At 35.1% G+C, this 20,587-nt stretch overlaps 1 protein-coding gene across 1 annotated transcript in view; it reads left to right on the top strand.

The window, feature by feature from the left end:
• Positions 1–294: 294 nt before the first annotated feature.
• LOC126827225 (LIM homeobox transcription factor 1-beta.1) overlaps positions 295–20,587 on the top strand; it is a 51,955-nt gene continuing 31,662 nt past the window's right edge. The window contains exons 1-2 of the mRNA XM_050556467.2: positions 295–437; positions 11,410–11,504. Coding sequence (XP_050412424.1) covers positions 11,432–11,504 — 73 coding nt within the window. The 5' untranslated portion in view covers positions 295–437; positions 11,410–11,431. The remainder of the gene's footprint in view (positions 438–11,409; positions 11,505–20,587) is intronic.

Genomic DNA, 20,587 nt, shown 5'->3' on the forward strand with positions numbered 1-20,587 from the left:
AACGAGAAAGGGGTTTATCTTGTTTCACTCTAAAACTGATGTAAAAGACTCAGAAAAAAATAAAAGAATAACATCATTTGAATTTCGGGACAATGTCTTTTATTCTTAAACAAAATCCATAGTAGTTTTAGTTAAGCTTTATTTGAAAAGCAACTCTTTGAATTTGAAACAGGCTTTACGCACGGGAGCAGTTTATGAATGACAGCTCGGATTGTGAAGCGGTCGATCACTGCGGGACTATTTACAAAGAGCTCGCACGGCGGATTGATACGTGGCGGGTGCATTGAATGTCGATCAAAAGAGGGAGTTGTATAGATAATGTGGCAGACGACACTTTCAACCCGTGGTATGACGGTCACGCCGGGATACCTCACATAGTGGGATTATTTAGCTAATTTGCATATATGACCAACAAACGATATTAACCAATATAAGAGGTAAGTGTTTATTATTAATAACAACAACCGCCAATGTATAACATAAAAAGCAATGTGTGCATTGTCTACCATATATTATATATAGGTATATAAGTGCATTTATATACGAAATATTGAATTTATATAAAAGGCCCACAGCATTAAGCATTAAACAAGTCTTATGTTATGCTATATTGACTTTCAGTTGTTATAGCAGCTTAGCACACATTATTTGACATGACAGCAAAACTATGCGAATTGGTCTGTAATCTATACTAAAGACGCGTATCTATAAAATTCATATGGCGACAAGATAGCATTTTTTGAACGCTTATATTTTTAAAAAATGTATAAAATGTATGAATAATATTTAGATGATGACATAGAAACGCCAATAGGCCTACGGTTATCATTGCTAAACGATTGATGCACTGATAAACGTGGTTTTAATGTACCGCTAAAAGCAGAGTGACTCTATAATATGCAAGTTTATAAAGACATGAATATTTTATGCCGTTTTGATGTTAGGCAAGACCTATACAAAAATACTTTGTAAAAAACTAATGTTCATTCCAGTGTAAAATTTACCTGGAGCAATATTATATGTACGAAAACGAAGATACCCGAATTCCCATTTATAAGGTATGGAGGAATCATTCTTAAAGGTGCTTTTTTATGAATTTGCCCAGGTTCTACTAGTATGGTCGTACGCGTTTAACTGGAGAATCTAAAATGCAGCTTTCATAATAGAGTTATATTAGTTTGGAAGTTAGTTCCAAGCCGGAATCTGCTGTCTGGAACGTTTCACTAGCAGTGTTTTATTAATAATCCAAGCTTAGCCGGGACGACATTGTGAATAATATTACACCGTTTCCCTTTTTGTCATAATGGCAATAGATCTATCCATGACAAGTAATACAGATTTTGAAAAAAAAGTTGTCTGAAATCATCCCGGGACATTTTAATTATTTATTCTTTTATCCCTTTAGATATACTATTCTATATGTTAATGACGAAAGTCTCCATTCAGACCAATCAAATGATAAATATATAGTTTAATAAATTAATAGCAGACATGTTCTTATTTTGTCTTTTTAGTCATTCAATAAAGCTACTTTACCCACCAATAACCATATTCATTGTTAATAATATTATTCATTATAGGTTTTCCTATACGTTTCTATACGCTTGATGTTCACATTAGAGAGCTATTCATCTTGACAATTATATGATCATTATTATAGAAATATTGGCCCAACGTTTAAAAGAGGCACCAGATGCAGATATATACTCTATGGTACAGTTTTCATTTAGGCTACATATTAATATGTTTGGTTTTTTTACCCCCCCCCCCCCCAACAAAAACTGAATAAAATATAATATAATATAATCAATGTTACCTATAAAAGACCCGTTATTTAAACCAGAGCGATGTAACTAAAGTGAGCTGTTATAGATTTGTTGTGAATCAAAATTCTGTATAATTAGTTAGGTGTGTTAAAACATGATAAATAATAGCAATATATTCAAACTTTAATGTTAGACAATTTGCTCAAATTTCTCATTTTGTTTGAATAATAATTTTAATTAATTTGTTATGCAACATAAATGATTGTGTTGTAGTTTTGAATGGTTGAATTGTTTATAAAATAAAATCTTGGATTATATACTTGTTTCTTAATTCATTGAATTATATTTTTGTTTTGATTGAGAAGATGATTAACTTAATTATTGAATGACATGTTACTATAGAATTAAATAATTGTGACCCTTTAGCTTTGAATGAACCACTAATGAAAATGTTACGTAGTATGATTCCTTTTTCGAAGGGTTATTATATTTAATTTTTAATATTTAAAATGTATGCTAGTAGATTATCTATGGTACTTTATTCAGAATGGATGTACACATTCAGTCAGACAAACAGATTTAAATCAATATCTGATTGACATTTTGTAGGCAATAATTCAACACATGGACTACAAAATGAACAATGTTACGGTTAATATAGCATTAAATGTAACAGCTTATTCGCACATACACGAAAAAGTTATTATAATAAATCCAAAGAGAATTTTAAAAGATTAGTACTGTGTACAAATTCACATGAAATTTGTCCCCGCCTATACGGTGTATCTTTTCTCCTTTTTTTTAAAAAAAAAAGAAAAAAAGTAGACGAATTACAGTCCTGAAAGACATTTCTCGTACCTATCCCCCCCATTTAAGTCTCTTTTGAATTAGTAACACATAAAAGCGCGGAAAGGAAACCTATTTATCTAAAAAAAAAAAAAAGCTGACTGACTTTCCTAGAAAAAGTTTGATATTTGGACCAAGTCCCAAACCATGGAACTTTTTTGTTTGGAAAATCTGATATATAATTTTAATATATTACGATTTGGACAGTATTATATTTATTCTGTATTCATGTTTATTGTGAGTTAAGATCGGTAACATGCATGTGAAGCATGAATACATTTTGATAACATGTAAATCGATACAATTTGCAAAAATGTTTTACAATTGCCGGTAAATAACACGTATATTATTATCTGTGTGTTTGTTATTGATTGATACAATAAATGTTATGGTGCAACTAAAGTCATTATATAAATCAATAAAATTGCATGTTTTATTCTATATTTTTTTCTGTATATTTGAAGTGCACCAAATACATTTTATATAGAAGATATGCCAAAAAATAAAAAAACATAGTTTACAAAAGTTGTGAATAATTGTTTCATGCAAAAGTTCCCTTGTATACATTCTATGGGCTAAACTAAACTCATTTCCGGGGTTACATATGAAATGATATGCCAAAATTTAAACATGATAGTCACTCAATGGTTCTTCTTTATATGTTAATACATTCGTTAATTTATAATTTATCAAATATATTTTAAATATTAACAGTTTATTAACATAGATTATAAAAGTTTTTGTGCTATTAATTCATAACTTACAATATTATATATTATCTTTACAATAAGACATAGTTTTAGATTCTTAAACATTTTTGTACTTAAACTTTTCATTTTTTTCGATGAATATTATTCTCTTATTTATTTCAGAAAAAGTGAGTTTAAATTTATATCATTCATATGTTAATACATTACCGTTTAAAATCTTATATAAAAATAGGCATAAATGATCCTGACCAGGAGACAACAAATACATTAAAATGGAGGAATTCGGCAAAATCAAAATAACAAACATACTATATGCATAAGATTGCTTATGTATTTCGCAGAACATAACTGATTATAAATTACAGTAAAACAGAAACGGTTGAATCTAAATCAGTTTATGTACATTCATATTACAGTATTATATTTGTTGCGACCCATTTGTGGCCATTTCTATAGGTGCCAAAGAATTTATATTTAGCTCCTTTAAAACAATTTCAACTCAACCACATTTCTACAATGAATCCTACATTGAATTTTATCAATAATTCAAAAATATACTTTGAAAACTGCAGATTCACGTAATTTACTTATAAAATTAAACTGTCCAACTCGAAACAACCACGGAACGAAATAATATAAAAAGAAAGGCGAAAAATAACGAAACGAAGAGACAAGCTATCTAACATAATTTTATAAGCTATATATTTACTGAGTATTTTATTTGAAATCAAGTGAACAATGAAAATTATGTTTCATTTTTTATCGACTCGCATATAACGATGCTTGTGGCCATTTATGTAAATTTATAGTACTTTGGTTCAAAGTCACCCTTTACAGTTAAAATAATGTCTATATGCGGGCTTTTGATGTTTATTAGGCCTAAACGTTTTATTATATTTCGTGTGCATTTATTCCACTGTGCATTGTTTTTTCTTTGATAAACGTTATACATTTTTCTAAACAAAAAAAAAAATAAAAAAAAATAAAGGGTTTTGAAGTCTGCACTGAAATTGTATAAAACGAAAGGAAATCGCCTTTAAATTAGAGCCAAATACCCTTGATTAGTTTAAATGGTTATGATGTCTTCGTCTTAGAATTCATATTCAAAATAACATTTATGAAAAGCTTTCACCAATGTTGTTATTCCTTCGAAGTGTAATATTCCGATACCCACACACATTAAGCCACCTGACTAAAAAATAATCCCCACTTAATGTTTTCAAACTCTCAAAAACATATCGAAGTCACTGAATAGGGACATCTGGTTCACTGACACAGCCGTTAGTATACAATCATCTGGAGTAATGTGTCATGCATTACGGACAGAATCTAGGCAAGATTTTGTAGTCAAATTTGTAACCGATGTATAGTAGTACATGTACATGTATTTCTGTTTCTATATTCATTTCACGTAAGAGTTATTGTTATGATATTTTAGAATGTCCTTACTCTCATAAAAGGTTTCATCCATGCTAATGTTTGAGATTAAAAGATATCAAATATAAGTGAAGGATATAAAGGTGGCCATATCTGAACAAATTTGTTGATTCATACCGCGATTAGACTCTAACATTTTGCTTGGCTACATAATTTTCGTTTGCGGCTATCCATCGACATTCTTCGATATATTCCGGTAATTTCCGTGGTATTTGTATTTATGTTAGACATTATGCAAGCGGGAAGGTTAGCTTAGTAATTAAGAGAGGTTATTTCCTATTAAGATTTAGGAATGGGTAATCTTCGCCTGATGAATTCCGTAGCTATAGTTTTTTGGCGACACTCCTTCCCGCACAGTACCGCAAAAATACACACATTACACTTCAAACATACTTAAAGATACCATTCCGCGCACAAACTGGGTGATTTGATGATATATTTGGACTAAAATCTTTTCAAACTAATTAATCTATCAAAATTTTGCTTCACATCCTTCTCAAAAGGGGGTGGGGGTGGATGGCCAAATGGTTAGTATGTGCGCGCTGTATCATAAGGTCTGTCATTGAGTCAACTGGCGTTGTTTCGATTCCCCAGTTGTACGTGACAAGGAGTAGGGTCGCCTGTCCAACCTCGTGGGTTTTTTCCGGGTCGCCCGGTTTACTCCCACTGCTAAAGACCCCCTACGCGCAAGCAAATTATTGGAATAAAATTGAACAATGTGTTAGTACCGAAATGACCTAGTTTGTGTCGAGTGGACGTTAAACTCCATTTCTCTTCACCTTCTCAAAAAATTGTAATCACGATCGAATACCTTTGCTAGAAAAATATATTAAAAGAAGTCATGTTTGTGTCACGTGACTTGGCTGACGCGGTACCTAGCAACGGGTACGAAGCCGGAGGAGAATTCACTGCATATAAAAGACGACGTTTTTCGTCCCATCCGAACGACTAGACAGCTGTCCTTGTCAGGCCCTCCATCATGCACCACTGACAAGGAGAAACCACGTCGGAAATCCCGATGAACTTTCTCTGCCAATGCAGGCCAGCGTCTTACCCACTTAGCCACCGTGGTCCCCCACGAGAGCAGATCTCCCTACTCGTCGGGTTGCCGGTTATGGAAACTCTTACATTTTTCGTCCTGTATTCGCTCCATGGGCGTTTTTCAGGGAATCCAGTATTTTTCTAGTAAGATTGGATGTTTCTTCTTTCCATATATACAAAAATTGGCATACTTTTATTGGAAATAATCACTCGATAAATACTTTTATGGGAAAGTAGCTTTAAAAAGCGACGTATTTGTGGAAAATTAAAATTGTCATGCGTCTTGTATTATTCATTGTTCAGACACAAAAACACATCTTGTTCAAAATGCCGCTCACACCAAATTGCTAAATCTATATAAAGGTGGACTAGTTCAATGAAATGTTGTTAATTTTATATACTTTTTATAATCCGGTAATTCTGTAGATTTGTCTATGCAGATATAACCTTTCTGATTATTCGAATATTGTATAGAATAGGATTTAAACGTTTGGAAACATATCCTAGTATAGGCTATAATAATCGCATGTTTTCAACAGACGCTAAAGCATGAGTTGTGGGTTTCAAGTTATCATAAATGATAGTTTAATGATTAGTATTATATGTTGATTTTAGATAATGGTAAACGACAATGTTTAAAGGGACAATAACACTCTTGCTGGCTTGACAGCTCCAGAAAATAAATAATAGCCTTATTCTAAGTATTAAATGTTTAAGTGTCCTACCTGTTGTGTAAATTATCCATTACATCCTATTTACTTATCCAGAGGGTTTGAAAATATTTTTAAATCCAAGTCACATTTGAAAAGGTTTACGTTAGGCTTTTCAAATCACTTAGTTGAATTTTTCCATTTTTTTAAATTAGTTGTGATAAGATGAAATTTGTATCACCAATTAATTGGAATATTGTAAAATAGTACAATTTGTTGAACAGAATAAAGATTGGGACATATTATTCAGTTACAACAAGAGTGGTATTGAGCCTTTAAGGTATTTGTGACCAGTATCCGTGTAACATACTCGTCATAATACCAAATAAAACCGCCAAAATATTTACAAACGTCTAATAGAAAATAGAATTGATTTTACAATCATTTCCTTTTTACTTAGTTATTCTTTTAAATAGTGTAGATATGAGAAGTTATGGAAGCAGACGTTAAAGAACTAAAGTACTGTTACTACGGTAGTGTTTCAACATAACTACGCCTAACATAATCATGCGTTTACTTGTGCAGTGTTAGGAAGCACTGACGGATCCAGAATTTTCCGAAGCGGAGTGGGGGTGTAGAGTAGAAATTTCAGATCTCCATATTGAAGTGGTACAGTGACAATTCACGAGTGCAAAAATGAAACGCTATAGGTGCCATTTCCGACTATTTCGGGTCCCGGATCGCCCCCCCCCCCCCTTTGTATCCGCGTTTTGTAAGGTGACAAGTTCGGCAGTTACAGTTTTTGTATCGAGGTCTCTGCAAGTATGCGTAAAGAGATGGGTATTTTTGCAGACAATATAAACCATTTTAGGACAATAATCTGATTTATTTTGGGCAATGTCCATTCAAGCAAAAAAGGGTTCCGTGCACCTTTTATAATAATGGCACGGGCTTTCCTTGTCAGATTAGCTTTACTGTAACCGAAATAAGTGTGAAGATTATTTTTAAATAAATGCATATTCGACACTGTACTGATATTAGTCATTATGTGCCATTTCATCTAGTTCCAAATAAAATACAGTATTGTGATGTTAAATTCAACCAAATCAATTCTATATATTCTGATTATTCAGTTCATTCAACCGTCTATGTTTGATAGAGTTAACCCATGTTACAATATTCACAAAGTAATTCATGTGAAATTATCATTCAGCATACTTCTAAACATTACCATTCACTATCAAACTGCTCTGTGATTTCATTGTCAAATCTTACCAAATGGTATTGCGCTTTTATAAGCACTGATATGGGATTTAAAAAAACCCCAAAAAACAACAGGAAATGAAACGAAACATGAGTTTTTATGGGGTTATATTCTAGAAATTGTCCTATATGGATGGCAGGTTGGATGATTTGAATTTTTAGCAAACTTCCGTGGATTGGGTGGCGGGTTGGATTGATCATCGTGATTTAAGGCTTTTTAAGTTGCAGGGTTAGTGTTAAGGTTAGTGATGGCCTTTATAATGTAGGACAAGGGAATAACGGCCATTTCCCCCAAGCGAGGGGCCGATTAACAGACCAGCTTTGATGCAAAGTGAATGAGAGGTAAAATTTAGACAGGAATGTGACTTAAAAAGGCATTATTACTCTCACCAGGAAAAACAATATGATTATTTTTTAATAAAATAATTTTTACAATAACCATAGACTCAAAATGGAGCCATGACATTTTTGTCTGAAATAGTGCATAAAATCTAATTTGAACATACCCGATACAACTGGATAGCAAATCAGCCCAAATCGAAATTATTTTTGTAAGCAACCGGGGAAGAGCTCTTAAAGCAGCCATTTGACCCTTGTTCGTCTAACGGCAAATTAATGAAATAACACTTTATCAGATTCTTTCTCATGTCAATGTAACACCAACCTCCGTTCATAATTGGTAATTGTTATTCGTAATAGATACGGTTTGTTTATTTATTTATTATACTAACAAATATTTCTTCTTTTTCTACCTGTCTGACGTACTATTATGGTATCGCTGTATCAGATATATTGTTCTTGTTAGCCTTAACGATTATACTGTTTGATTGTGTGTAGGATATTAACGTAAAAGTTGCGTCTTAAGTGAAATGTACTGACTAGCCTCGCGGTAGATTTATGATCGGGGCTGATTTCTATATATACAAACTCCTTCCCATAGTTTTCCCCATTCACTCACTTCAATAATACAGGACCTAGTAGTGAAGTAGGTGCACAATGCACCTCTCTCCACCCGCCTTGATAAATGCTTATTTAATTACCTCGGTATTCAAAGGGGTACCTCTTACTAAAAAAAAAAACGACGCGAGCAAAATGTGATATAGTATTACTTTAATGTCATGAGAAAGTCCCCAGTCTGTAACGGCATGTATTTTTAGTAATCTACATGGTGTATTTTTAGAACAATTCAGAAAGAATGCAATAATATGTCCGTAGTATATGCGTTTATTTTCTTTATAAACCAAAAATAGAATACAGTTGGTATATTAAGCAGTGACATATACTATACAGTGCAGTATTATTAACACACGCTACATATTATTGACGTTAAACTTATCTTCAGGTTTCAAATCTCCGCTACACATTGGTTGTATTTAATAACAAATGTGGAGATTTTCGAAGAATAAACCATTGGTGCTCTTAGTGGAACACATATAAGACCTTTGCTGGGTTTGTCATTAGTTGTTATGTTTGGTGCTGTTCTCTGGCATTTATATGTTATGTTTTGTGGGACGATGATCAATCTTTAAAAAAAAATTACGATTAAAGCTAAAGCCAATGTTGAGATATAAAACTAGTTGAGTTTGTTCGGCTGTCGATAAAATAAGTAGCCTAAGCCTTATCTTTGGAAACAAAGGTTTAATCGCGTATATCTTTTTCCGTCACTGATCTAAATAATAAACGACATCAATCCCAAGTTTTAGTCATTGAAACTATAGGATGTATTTCAAATAATATAAGAGTTGTTGTCACTTGTCAGACATAAGCAGGCCAATGAAAAGAAATGAAATGGGGTTTAACGTCCTACTGTTCTGCTCCTATTGGGCTAATGAAGACGGGCATAAGCCATGCAGTGTGTTATGTGGGAAATTTAGCCCGATCAGCGGCGCTACGGCCTACTCTCATTTCGAATTCAAACTGTCAAGGATTGTTTTACGTGCTCGCCAATATATACACGGGATCACGGGTTTTCGTACAACCCGATAGACTATACTTTGTCCTTTGCCAGGCCCTACGCCCTACATCACTGACAAGGGGGGAACTCCAGGTTAGCGAACCAAAGTCCTACTCACTGAGCCACCGTGGCTCCCGCAGGTCACTGAACCTTGTTTACATTGCAAAAGCTTAATCGGCATATATTTGCAAGTCTTTGAATTCAAAAGTACAACAAAATATTGTTAGCCATTAGCCGTGGCGTGTTCAGGAATTTGGTGATTCATGGTGCTGACAACGTCAAGTCGGGGGAGGAAATTACCCCCGAATTTAATAAAATCAAAAGCTCCGAGATAACATTTCTGCTCATTTAGGTGCATGCATGTATAGGCCATGTTATTTTTTGGCATTATTTAGGTGAACCGATAAGAAAATAAAATATATGATCTGTGCGAGCAAGGGAGGGTCCGGACCCCCTGTCCCCTCCCCTCTGGACATGCGCCTGATGAGAACTCCTGAAAATGAGAAGTGGTATCAGAAATATTTGAGAATTAGGTAGGATGTAGATTTTGTGATCGGAGATTTCCGATATAAACAGGTTGCCTTCGAGAACCTTTTGGTTTCAGTAATATACCATATCAAAATATGGCATGATTTATTGATGTTTAGGCGAAAATGAACTATATGGTTACAAGAAAGAAAGAATCGACCAACCAGTTATTCCCTTTATGCATATGTAAATTTATTTACTAAACTGTTTATAGAAGTTATTTATTCTAATTTTCAAAACGCTAATACTCCATTATCTCTTGGTTTGTATATACCAGCACTAAACAAGAGTGTTAAACTGATTTCATTGTATAAGAAGAATGTACCATGTTTTTTTTAAACCATGTTAAACAAAACTTAATATTTATAACAAAAGTTTTATATGCTTAACATTCAGTTAATAAAAAAAAAGCACACTACTAAAATACAACATAACTGCAATTCAAACGCCTTTAATTTTATTTAACCCTCAAGAAATCGTAAATGAAAGTATGAATACACAGAATTAATAGTTCACTGCAAACCTTCAAAGGATCTCAACAGCTTTTGAATGTAACTTAATACTTTATAGGCTCTGTTTTATGAAGGTAATCTAAATTTTGATAAATAACAACCTCTTAAAAAATATCTTTATCAGAATTAATTTTTGTTTTAGATTTGAATTCTTCATTTACTGTGTCTCGTCAACAAAATACTTTGGTCACTTTGATATGACTATCATATCTATAGTTATTCGGGTAAAGCGAGAGGGGTTGGTACAAGGACCGCGGCGTTTTGACAACTTCGAATTACAACTGCCAAGTGCTCTTTTACATGCAAGCTAATGGTCAGACGGTTGACCATTTTTTGTCCCATCCGTACGATTAGGCACACTTATTGTCCGCTTCGCTAGGCCACAGGCCACAACGAGGCTTAAAAATAGTTGGGAATGAGTCTCTGCAATATCAATGACAAAGACAGGTGTACACAGGTGTGGGTGTGTGTTGGGGTGGGGGGTAATGGGCTGTGTTTTGCAAAATCGTCTTAACGAAAACATACATTAACAGGAACTTACATGCCTGAGATCGGTTCTTAGAAAAATCGATGTTTATGATGACTATCTACAGCTCTAGGTAACCCATGTTCAAAACGTTTACATAGTTCATTTTATTTGTAATATTATGGGCACAGGAAATCACCCGGGGTTAATTTCATCTTGAACATTATTCTTTACAGGGTGAGGTAGTCAAAGTTATTCATGGTTTCTGGGTTGTCTATGGCAGCAGGACTGAACTCGATTATAGATTCACAAGGGCTTCCAGAAAAACCAGGTAGGTCTGCTTCGTTTGTGTACTCTGTTGAGAGGCTTGTCATTATGATTATCAGGAATTTACAACAACGGTAAACAGTTCTCTTGAGATCAATACACGAACATCTGTCAATCGAAATACCATGGATACAATTTCAGATGTCGTGCCCGAAATTCCAGGTTGCTATGCACGTGGAAGTGACTTGTGATCATTTTATAATAGAGATTTTACGAGGGTATGCCCAGTGTGTTTTGTTTTTTTATCATTGACGTGATATTGACGTGATATACATGATAACTTAAAGATACATCCCGCGTACAAACTTTGTTATTTGATGATATATTTGGACTAAAAACATATTCAAAGTAACCAATCTATAAAAAATTTGCTTCAATTCCCTCTCAAAATTTTGTATTCGCCGGAGATACCTATAGCTATAAGTAAGCTTTGTTAAACGCAATGTATGTCAACTTAGCTTCATTGTGGGAGGGTCCATTTTTCAGAATGGATTTATCATTACTTACTGTACATTTACCATACATATTTCGAGGCCTAAGTAAATTCTTAATTATTTCTGTCAACTTCTTTTTCCGCCGTTTAATTGCAGAGTCTTTGTATGTTGACACCCTTCAATGTTCCCAAAGCCGCCTAATTATTTGATCAAGAAATAAGGACCGCTCCCTCACTTAAGCTGGCACACAATAAGCTGGCTAAAAACAGTCGGGTTGCCAGTTAGTGATATCCTGACAAATTTGTTCAGTGCTTGCCCCATGGGCATTTTTCGGGTAATCCAGTATTTTTCTAGCAAGACTGGGTGTCTGTACTTTCCATATATACCAAAATTGACATACTTTTATTGGAAATAACCACCCGATAAATACTTTTCCGGTTTTTGTTTATAAATTTCTATAACTGTTTAATCATTTGTTATTGCCGGTCGCCATCGTAGATGAATTTGACATGTTGTTCTGATAGGAATGGGGTTTAACACAATATTTCTGTCATTTGGAGACTAACATGCGGTTATTGTTTATGATCAATAGTGAAATTCTAGGGAGGAAACTTGTGCCAAGACATTGTTGTTTAAGTCTGCTTTTCGTTCGTTTGTTCGTTCGTTCCTGGAGTTTTACGTCCATTTCCACCAAGGGTGATATCGTAGACATGTGTTTCCTAAGAAACTTACCAGAGGAAACCCACAAAATAGACTGGATAAGACACAATGTCTTTGCAGGGAAGCGCCCAAGGTATATTTCATCCAAAGGAGAGGCTCCACGTGTACATTGCTACAATCTTAGGTGTGATAGGTAAATTTAGGTTTGACTGTCAGCCTGGCCCTAGGGCCCACTGCCTGTCCGACCTAGGTTCAGGGATGTGGTAGGTAAATTTAGGTTTAAATGTCAGCCGAGCCCTAGGGCCCACCGCCTGTCCGACCTATATATAGGTTCAGGGATGCAGGCAATATTTTCCGGTGTGACAGTTTGAGTTGACTCCTGGTTTGTGTTTTCTCCTGGGCACTTGCGCATGTCTGAAACTGATGTTTGCATTAACAACGAAACTATATCTACTTCCTGCGGTGTGAGTTGGTTCCTGATCACTGGTCAGTACAGGAAAAAGTACAAAGTGTACTTGATTAGAGTTTTGTCATTAATAAAAATACTTGTTTTCATGATTAGCTGTTGTTTTAGTGATCAGTAGTTACACGATCAACGGATCTAAGTTGATTGGTTTGAAATTGATACTTCTGTCGTTCGTGATTTGTTGCCGTTGTTTTTTTTTTAGTGATTAGTCGTTCTACACACGTACGATCAGTGGAAACCATACAAATTGATGATTGGCTTGAAATTATCAATTAATTCACTTCAACAGTTCCGTGAAAAGAAAGAAAGAATAGAATTGTACTTAGCACTGTAAATATCGGTAGATAATATCTAGAAATTGATTTGACCGTAAGAAAATCTTAGGGGAAATCCTATCACGAGGAGTCAATGCACACTGCGTCTGTAATGGTGTGAGGTGACTCCTACAACTGCGCATGCGCCAAACGGTAATCACACACCAGGGACCATCTGAAACTGCCACACCGGGCTAGGCGTTGTCGTGCCGTTGGCCTGATCAATAAAAACACCCCCCCCCCACACACAGGGCACCCGACTACCAGTAACCCTCAGGATGATCACTTATGGATCCCGTCCGTTGGGTCTTGGGGTAGAATCTCAAGTCTTCATAGAGTAGAACACTCTTTTCGTCCCTACGGTAGAGTGGTTCAAAGTCTGGCCATGTTTGATTTATGAGGATATAACCATCTGGACACGTGCTTTTAAAATATTGAAAAGGATGATCAGCTCCCATTCTCAAGGGAGTTAAAACTCTTATTGGCAAAACGAGTTATGGTTCTTGGTTATATTAAAGTTTGAAGCTTTGCTCTGGGACGCATAATTAATTCGGAATTCTTCGTTTTTTAAGATACTTCCAAATAACGTTAAATTTAACGCTTGTACAAAGGCACAGTCCTTAGTTTTTGAACAAAAGAGATATAGAGAGAGAAATAAAACTAAACAACTCGTAATATCAGTTATATTTATCAGTTACATTTTCGGCTGATTTTTATAAATGCACTATAAACATTCTAATAGCGGAGAAATTGGCGGTTGACCATATAAACGCAGTTTGCAGAAAGTACTTACCGTACTCATATTGTAGTCGTTAAATATCCTTTGTAGTAATCCTATTATGTTTCCAATAATTATCACAGACAAATATAAAAAAAATACACATCCAAAACAGAGCACACGTCACACGATCTAAAACGATTAGAATTCGAGTGCTATGACCGGTACCTTAATCTTTATTTTTATCAGACAAGTCTGGTTAATCAAGACTACGAAAAACCATTTCGTTCAGTTAATTTCCGGTCTCAATTTTTTTGGTGCGTATTTTAGAGCTAGCCACAATTTAACTTCTAAACCCACTGGATTTTGCGGTTAAATAAAAGTAAATTTCACAGTCTTGCGGTGTCACTAAGTTGCTGCGAGAGTGAGTTTAAAAGATCGAAACTACATGAGGTGACCCTGAACCGAGAACCGTTACAATATAAGTCATTGGTTACAATCAATTAAATAAGAAATAAAATCATCGAGTTTTAGCCAAAGTTTTAATCAATTTCGTAACTACGTATTTTTAAAAGTATATCGCGTAAGAAGAGAATTTTTTCAAGGGTTCATAGATAAATAAATGAATGAATATTGTCACGTGAATGTCTATTTTGGGCGAATGTTTGCTGCCTGCAGCGCACGTGCGACCCCGTGACTGAATAGTTTTCTGAGAATTCTGATCAGTGGAGATCATGTTGACAAGAGAAGGTTAGATTTTTATTAGCAAGATATTTGAGGCTGTGAACCACTCTACCTCCGGGGTCACATCATAATATCTCATCATAATATTCGTAGATTAACTCATGCATCTCGTATTTACTTACTCTAGGATAGAGTAGGTTCGAAACACCGAGGGCCGTGTTAAGGGAGCTCAGTTTATCCGTGTCTGCTATTCGTCTGTCATGGGTTCTTGTACGACCCCACCCGAATGTCTAAGCAATATTTTCCTTGTCCATCCCACAGGCGGTTTCCCGGACGAAACTATCACTCGACTCGAAAAAGCGGTGGACACACTAGCCGAATGATTCGGCCGAATCGTTCGGCCGAATCAATCGGCGTCGAAATTCGCCTAGTGTGTCCACTGTCATTCGGCCGAATGACTCGCCCGAATCAAACAGGTTTGATATATTCGGCCGAATTATATTCGCCTGGTGTGTCCGCTTCGCCGATGCATTCGGCCGAATATAGAATTCATTAGCCAATCACCACTCAAATCGAGAAGTCACGTGATAGATTGAAGCCATAGACGACGCCATGTTTAATCATGTGATGTGAAAGGTGATGCAATCGACAGGTTGAATCGGGCGAAGCATTCGGCTAGTGTGTCCAACCATTCGGCCGAATAAAATTCGTCGCCGATTGATTCGGCCGAACGATTCGGCTAATGTGTCCACTGCTAAACTAAATGATAACTGTACATTGTTCATATTGGGATTTCCCCTGATAAGTGTGTGTGTGATGGGGGGGTGGGTGAAAATTCCATTTGTTTTTTTCAACCCACGACGGGATTTGAAACCAGGACATTTAACCCGCGAGTCAAGTACGCTTACCACTCGACTACCGTGGCCAGTGACTGTTGTTTTAAAGTGATGTAAACTTCCCTTAAAAGAATCGTTTGATGATTAGTTTTGTAGAAATTACTATTTTGTTTCAATTGAGAACGATAGTCTAGTATTATTTATTTCGTATGAAACAAAGACTCTTTATTTAGATTTATACTAGTGCATCAAAAATTATAAACTATACTTTTGATATTGTAAATTTATGACAAGTTTAATAAAATTAGATTGCCTTTGCGTCGATTGGCTTTTACTTTCATTCATTTCAACTTCATTACTTTCATTTCATTTATTGCACAACCAGATCGATACGCTGATATACAGGAACCTTGTTTGAAGCCGTTATCATGTAAGCAAAATAGTTTATTAAAAAAAACATCAGTTACCATGGTATAGTAGACCTAACAGGTCTTTTATAGTCAGCACATTTGAACACAAAACAATTTTCCACAGGTTCGCATAGATAATAGTTGTGGTTGTACTTTTTTAAAGCTACATTTATTGTTTTATTAAGCCATTGACATAAAACAAATAACTATTTTAAAATTTTTAACCGCTATTTATTATTGTAAATTGTCCTTTCTTCTCTGTCATCACCATTTTTGAAATATAAATTAAATTTTATAGGCATTTGATAATGGACTTCCACGAAGCTTTAACGTTCGTGAAAGTATAAAACCGCCATGTAATGAGCAATAATATGACGAACTGGGTTTTTATTACCGGGCATAATATATCTTTGAAGAAACCTATAGAAATACCTTACCAATTAAATAGCTGGGTTCTATTATCCTTTTCCCACTCACGTAAACAAATAAATAACTGTCCACACGTGCTCCTAAGTTGTGATTATTATCGGTAAATCATATATATGATTGACTAGGAGATGGGGTGATTATTATAAAAGAAACACAGACAATAAATAGTCGTTATCAAATGTATACCCTATTATGTCCTCTTGTTTAGTCAATTTTCATCACAATATTCCGCCAATGGCACGCTTCAGTGATGCAAATGAGATCTCGAATCTACATCATTTCCCGCGACAATATCGGCCATAATACCTTGCACGTGTTGTCGTTTTTGAGATTTTTCTGTGTGCAATGCGCACCTGGAGGTTGACGAAAAGAATCGCTTCGTCTAGCGGCGGTTACATTATAATTGGCGCTTCTGTGTTAATTCACCGGCGCTCCATATTCTCTCTTAGCGGCGTATCTTAATTCCCGAGTAAAATTAAAATATATGGTGGTAATATCGTTGGCTGCCGACCCGACATTGAATTTAGTGCACAGTAAACAATGAAACCACCAATTTTAAACATTAAACACGGGGTTAAATTTCATATAATGTCCTCTAGGTTAAACTGCCTATGTAATTGGCAGACAACTGACAATATTTAACACTTGTAATTAAGCTAATAAAATCAAGAGATAAGGTTAGCGTAATATATTGTCTGACGTCACAATTACAGAGCGATAATTCTTATCCAGTCATGAAGAGGTCACAACAAAAAAACAAAAAAATAAATAGAAAAAAAAAAGTAAAAAAAACCCTCCACACACTTTAGGACGTGGTCCGGTGATATACAAAAATATGTTCCCAAAAATCCAACGTTTCCTTATTAAAATAAAAGTTTTACATAAACACATATACTGCCAATACCTGGTTAAAAGCTAACAAATATTGTATTTTGGATTGGAGTTGACATTATTTATGTATTTCTGTACAGAAATCTCCTTTTTTTCGATATACGATATATAAACCCATTATCCAAACTAATAACAATGATCATTCTGCATTTAACCATCTACTGTGAGATAAGATCTTTGCCCTAAATGACCGCCGTATTGAAAAGTTTGTGTACTATTTTGTTATACGGTTCTAATCTGTTTTTACATCTTTCATACACACAAAAACTAAATAAACATTTTCAATTCCATTAAAAATGAAAATGGAAGTGGATACAAATACTTCTCAACCTTCTTGAAGTATGCTTGGTGTTTTCGACTAAAATCGTCGATGGAGGAATTAAAATGTTGGTCAACTAGCTTTGTGAAGATGTAGCGTTTCCTATATTATGAAACGATATCTTTAAAATTATAGACACACCGTTCAATTTTCCACAAATTAGGTGCCAACATTAGCGTTGTTCAACTCTTCCTGAAAATAAACCATGCATGCTTACGAAGTGTGACGATTCATTAGATGACGCAAAGAAGTCACACGTCGTCGGTTTTTGTTCACCATTAAAAAAATGGCCATATTTGACCGCACGTGGCGACTACAATGGCTAATTGTCAAAGGTTGCCGATTAAATTATCTTGGTGTGTCCATGTGTATAATTTTTATAATTTTTAAACATTAGCAACAGAAACCTGATAGCATATGGTTGGGGGAGACGGCGACTTTTTTATGCACAAGTCAGCATTTATACAACCCTAAATTTTCGAAATTAAACAGTCATGGCGTGTATGTTACACTGTAACTAAAGGTTTATAAGATGTCTTTGTTCAACTGAAACGGGATGTAAAACCATGACAAGGTTTATAAGAAAGAAGGCTAGATACCAGGATACCTGACATCAGCTCTAGGTCATTACACACCTGATTAAAGGGTGAAGGATAAGAAAATTCGGCGGACCTATTCTGAAATATCACCTGAAAGGATTAAAAGTTTCTTTCTAGCTTGATCGCATGTTTTATGAAATTGATTAGAGAAACGGTTTTTATGGTATCGGGGGGTGGGGGGGGTGTTGGGGTGGGGGTGGGAGAGGGGCTAAATGTTTTCAATATACCGGAAAATACGTCAACCGTGACGTCATTTACAGAGATTGATAAGTATCAGCGTTTTTACAGTTGATTTGATGGTCTGTTTGTTGAGATTATACAAGGAAGGTTTTGTAGTTTAATCACATAACATACCAGGTGCGAGACAAGGTAGGATATATGAAATTATGGATGTTTACTAACAGTTAACGGTAATGTACTATTTCGATGTAACGACCGCTGTTATTGTAGTTAGCATAGGAGAACCACACTACACGCAAAACAAAATCTACAAGATAAACCTGCGGACAAGACAGAATACACAGAAAGTGAAAGAAATAAACAAATATCAAATCAAGTGAATGTAATTAAGCAAATCCTAAGAATGGGCTGGCTTGTACGAGAAACAGTGCAGAGTTGTTATATCTTTATTTATCTAAGACAAACAACGATGGCTATAAAGGATGAGAAATTAATGTAAATTAAAATGATCGATTTAAATAAGTTTTGGGCCAAACTGTTTCTTAATAAATGTGCGGTTGATGGTCTATATTTGACACTAAATCTGGAGGGGGGGGGGGGGTGATGACCGAATGTTAAGTCATTTCTTCGGTTGTACGTGGCAAGGAGTAGGGTCGCCTGTCCAACCTCGTGGGTTTCTCCGGTTCCGCCGGTTTCCTCTCACTGCTAAAGACCCTTACGCACTAGCGAATTATTGAAATAAAATTGAACCATATGTTAGTCTCAAAATGACCTAGTTTGTGTCGAGTTGACGTTAAACACCATTTCTCTTTCTCTCGTTTAATCTGGCATATTGGGGTTAATTTATCCCAATTTCTCTTACAGTTTTCACATTGTTGAATTCGATTCACATTTTATTATATAAAAGCTTTGTCACAAATTGCTTCAATGTGGTATCAAATTTGAATAGTGAATAACGAAGTCATTTTTCATTATTTAATCTATAAATGTATTTTTTGGGATGTCAAGATTTCCATGGGTCTCTCTCGTTGGGTTTTATAAAATCTATATGTATTGATTACAAGGGAGACATTTGATAACACCTGTAGCAAGAACCAGTTCCATTACATTTTCAATGATTAATAATAACTATCCATGAATATTTGACTACAAGCTAATTATACTAGTTAATTAAACCCGATTTATTCTTACAGTAGGCGTTTATAAATGCATTTCAAATTTTGATTAAAATCGATCAGAACTTCGCTACTTTTTTGAGAAACAATGACTTGCCCAGTTAAATAAAACCTCTTTGTTCGGGTCAAAATATAATTGAACTGAAATGAATGAGGTTTAACGTCCTACTTTTCTGCACCAATCGGGCTAATAAAGACGGGCGTTTCCGTTTTCTCTGTGTCGAATTCCAACTGCCAAAGGATATTTTACGTGCACGTCACACGTGAACTATGTATTTGATACCCCATCCTGTACCACTACGCCATGGTGAAAAAAGCTGGAAATTTCCTTCTCGGCCAAAACCGAAATCGAAACTGGGAAGTCCTGGTTGGTGAACCAGTGCCTTACTCACTGAGCAACCGTAGCTCCCAAAATAATCTCATTTTTAACAAATTTTATAAGTTCCCTTGCTCTGTGGGTGACAATCTGTCTAATTTTATACAAAAGTATAACGTCAAAGATGAGAATTGACCGCCGACTTTGTGTTCCTCTGTTGACCCACAAAACCAAAGTGAAATTAGTAAATCAGCCGACTTCGGTTTTATCTTTCGTAGCAAGAATTAAATTGTATTGAAATAATTCAATATTTTTTTTTACTTAAATCAGGGAGATTTAGCGCCTTTTTAAGCCAATGATCAAACGCCAGAGAACTAACTGGCGTTTAAATGTTTCTTAGGAGACGCAATGCAAATTTGTTTGTTCGGTTTCGGGAAGTGACGATGACAGATCATCTCTAACGGTGCCTATAGGAGTGGTTAAAATTTTTTGTGGAGAACCGCTTCTAGAACAAGATTTTTGAACAAATGTTTTTAAAATAATCATCGTCTGACGGCCAGTTATAATTTGTGATATAACTTGACAAGAGAAAATTTGATTGACAATCGGCGAAAGTATTAGTATAACTTATTGACTATTGATAGGAAATCAAGAAG

The sequence above is a fragment of the Patella vulgata genome, chromosome 1 (genome assembly GCF_932274485.2).
Source record: "Patella vulgata chromosome 1, xgPatVulg1.2, whole genome shotgun sequence".
Classification (NCBI taxonomy): Eukaryota; Metazoa; Mollusca; class Gastropoda; family Patellidae; genus Patella; species Patella vulgata.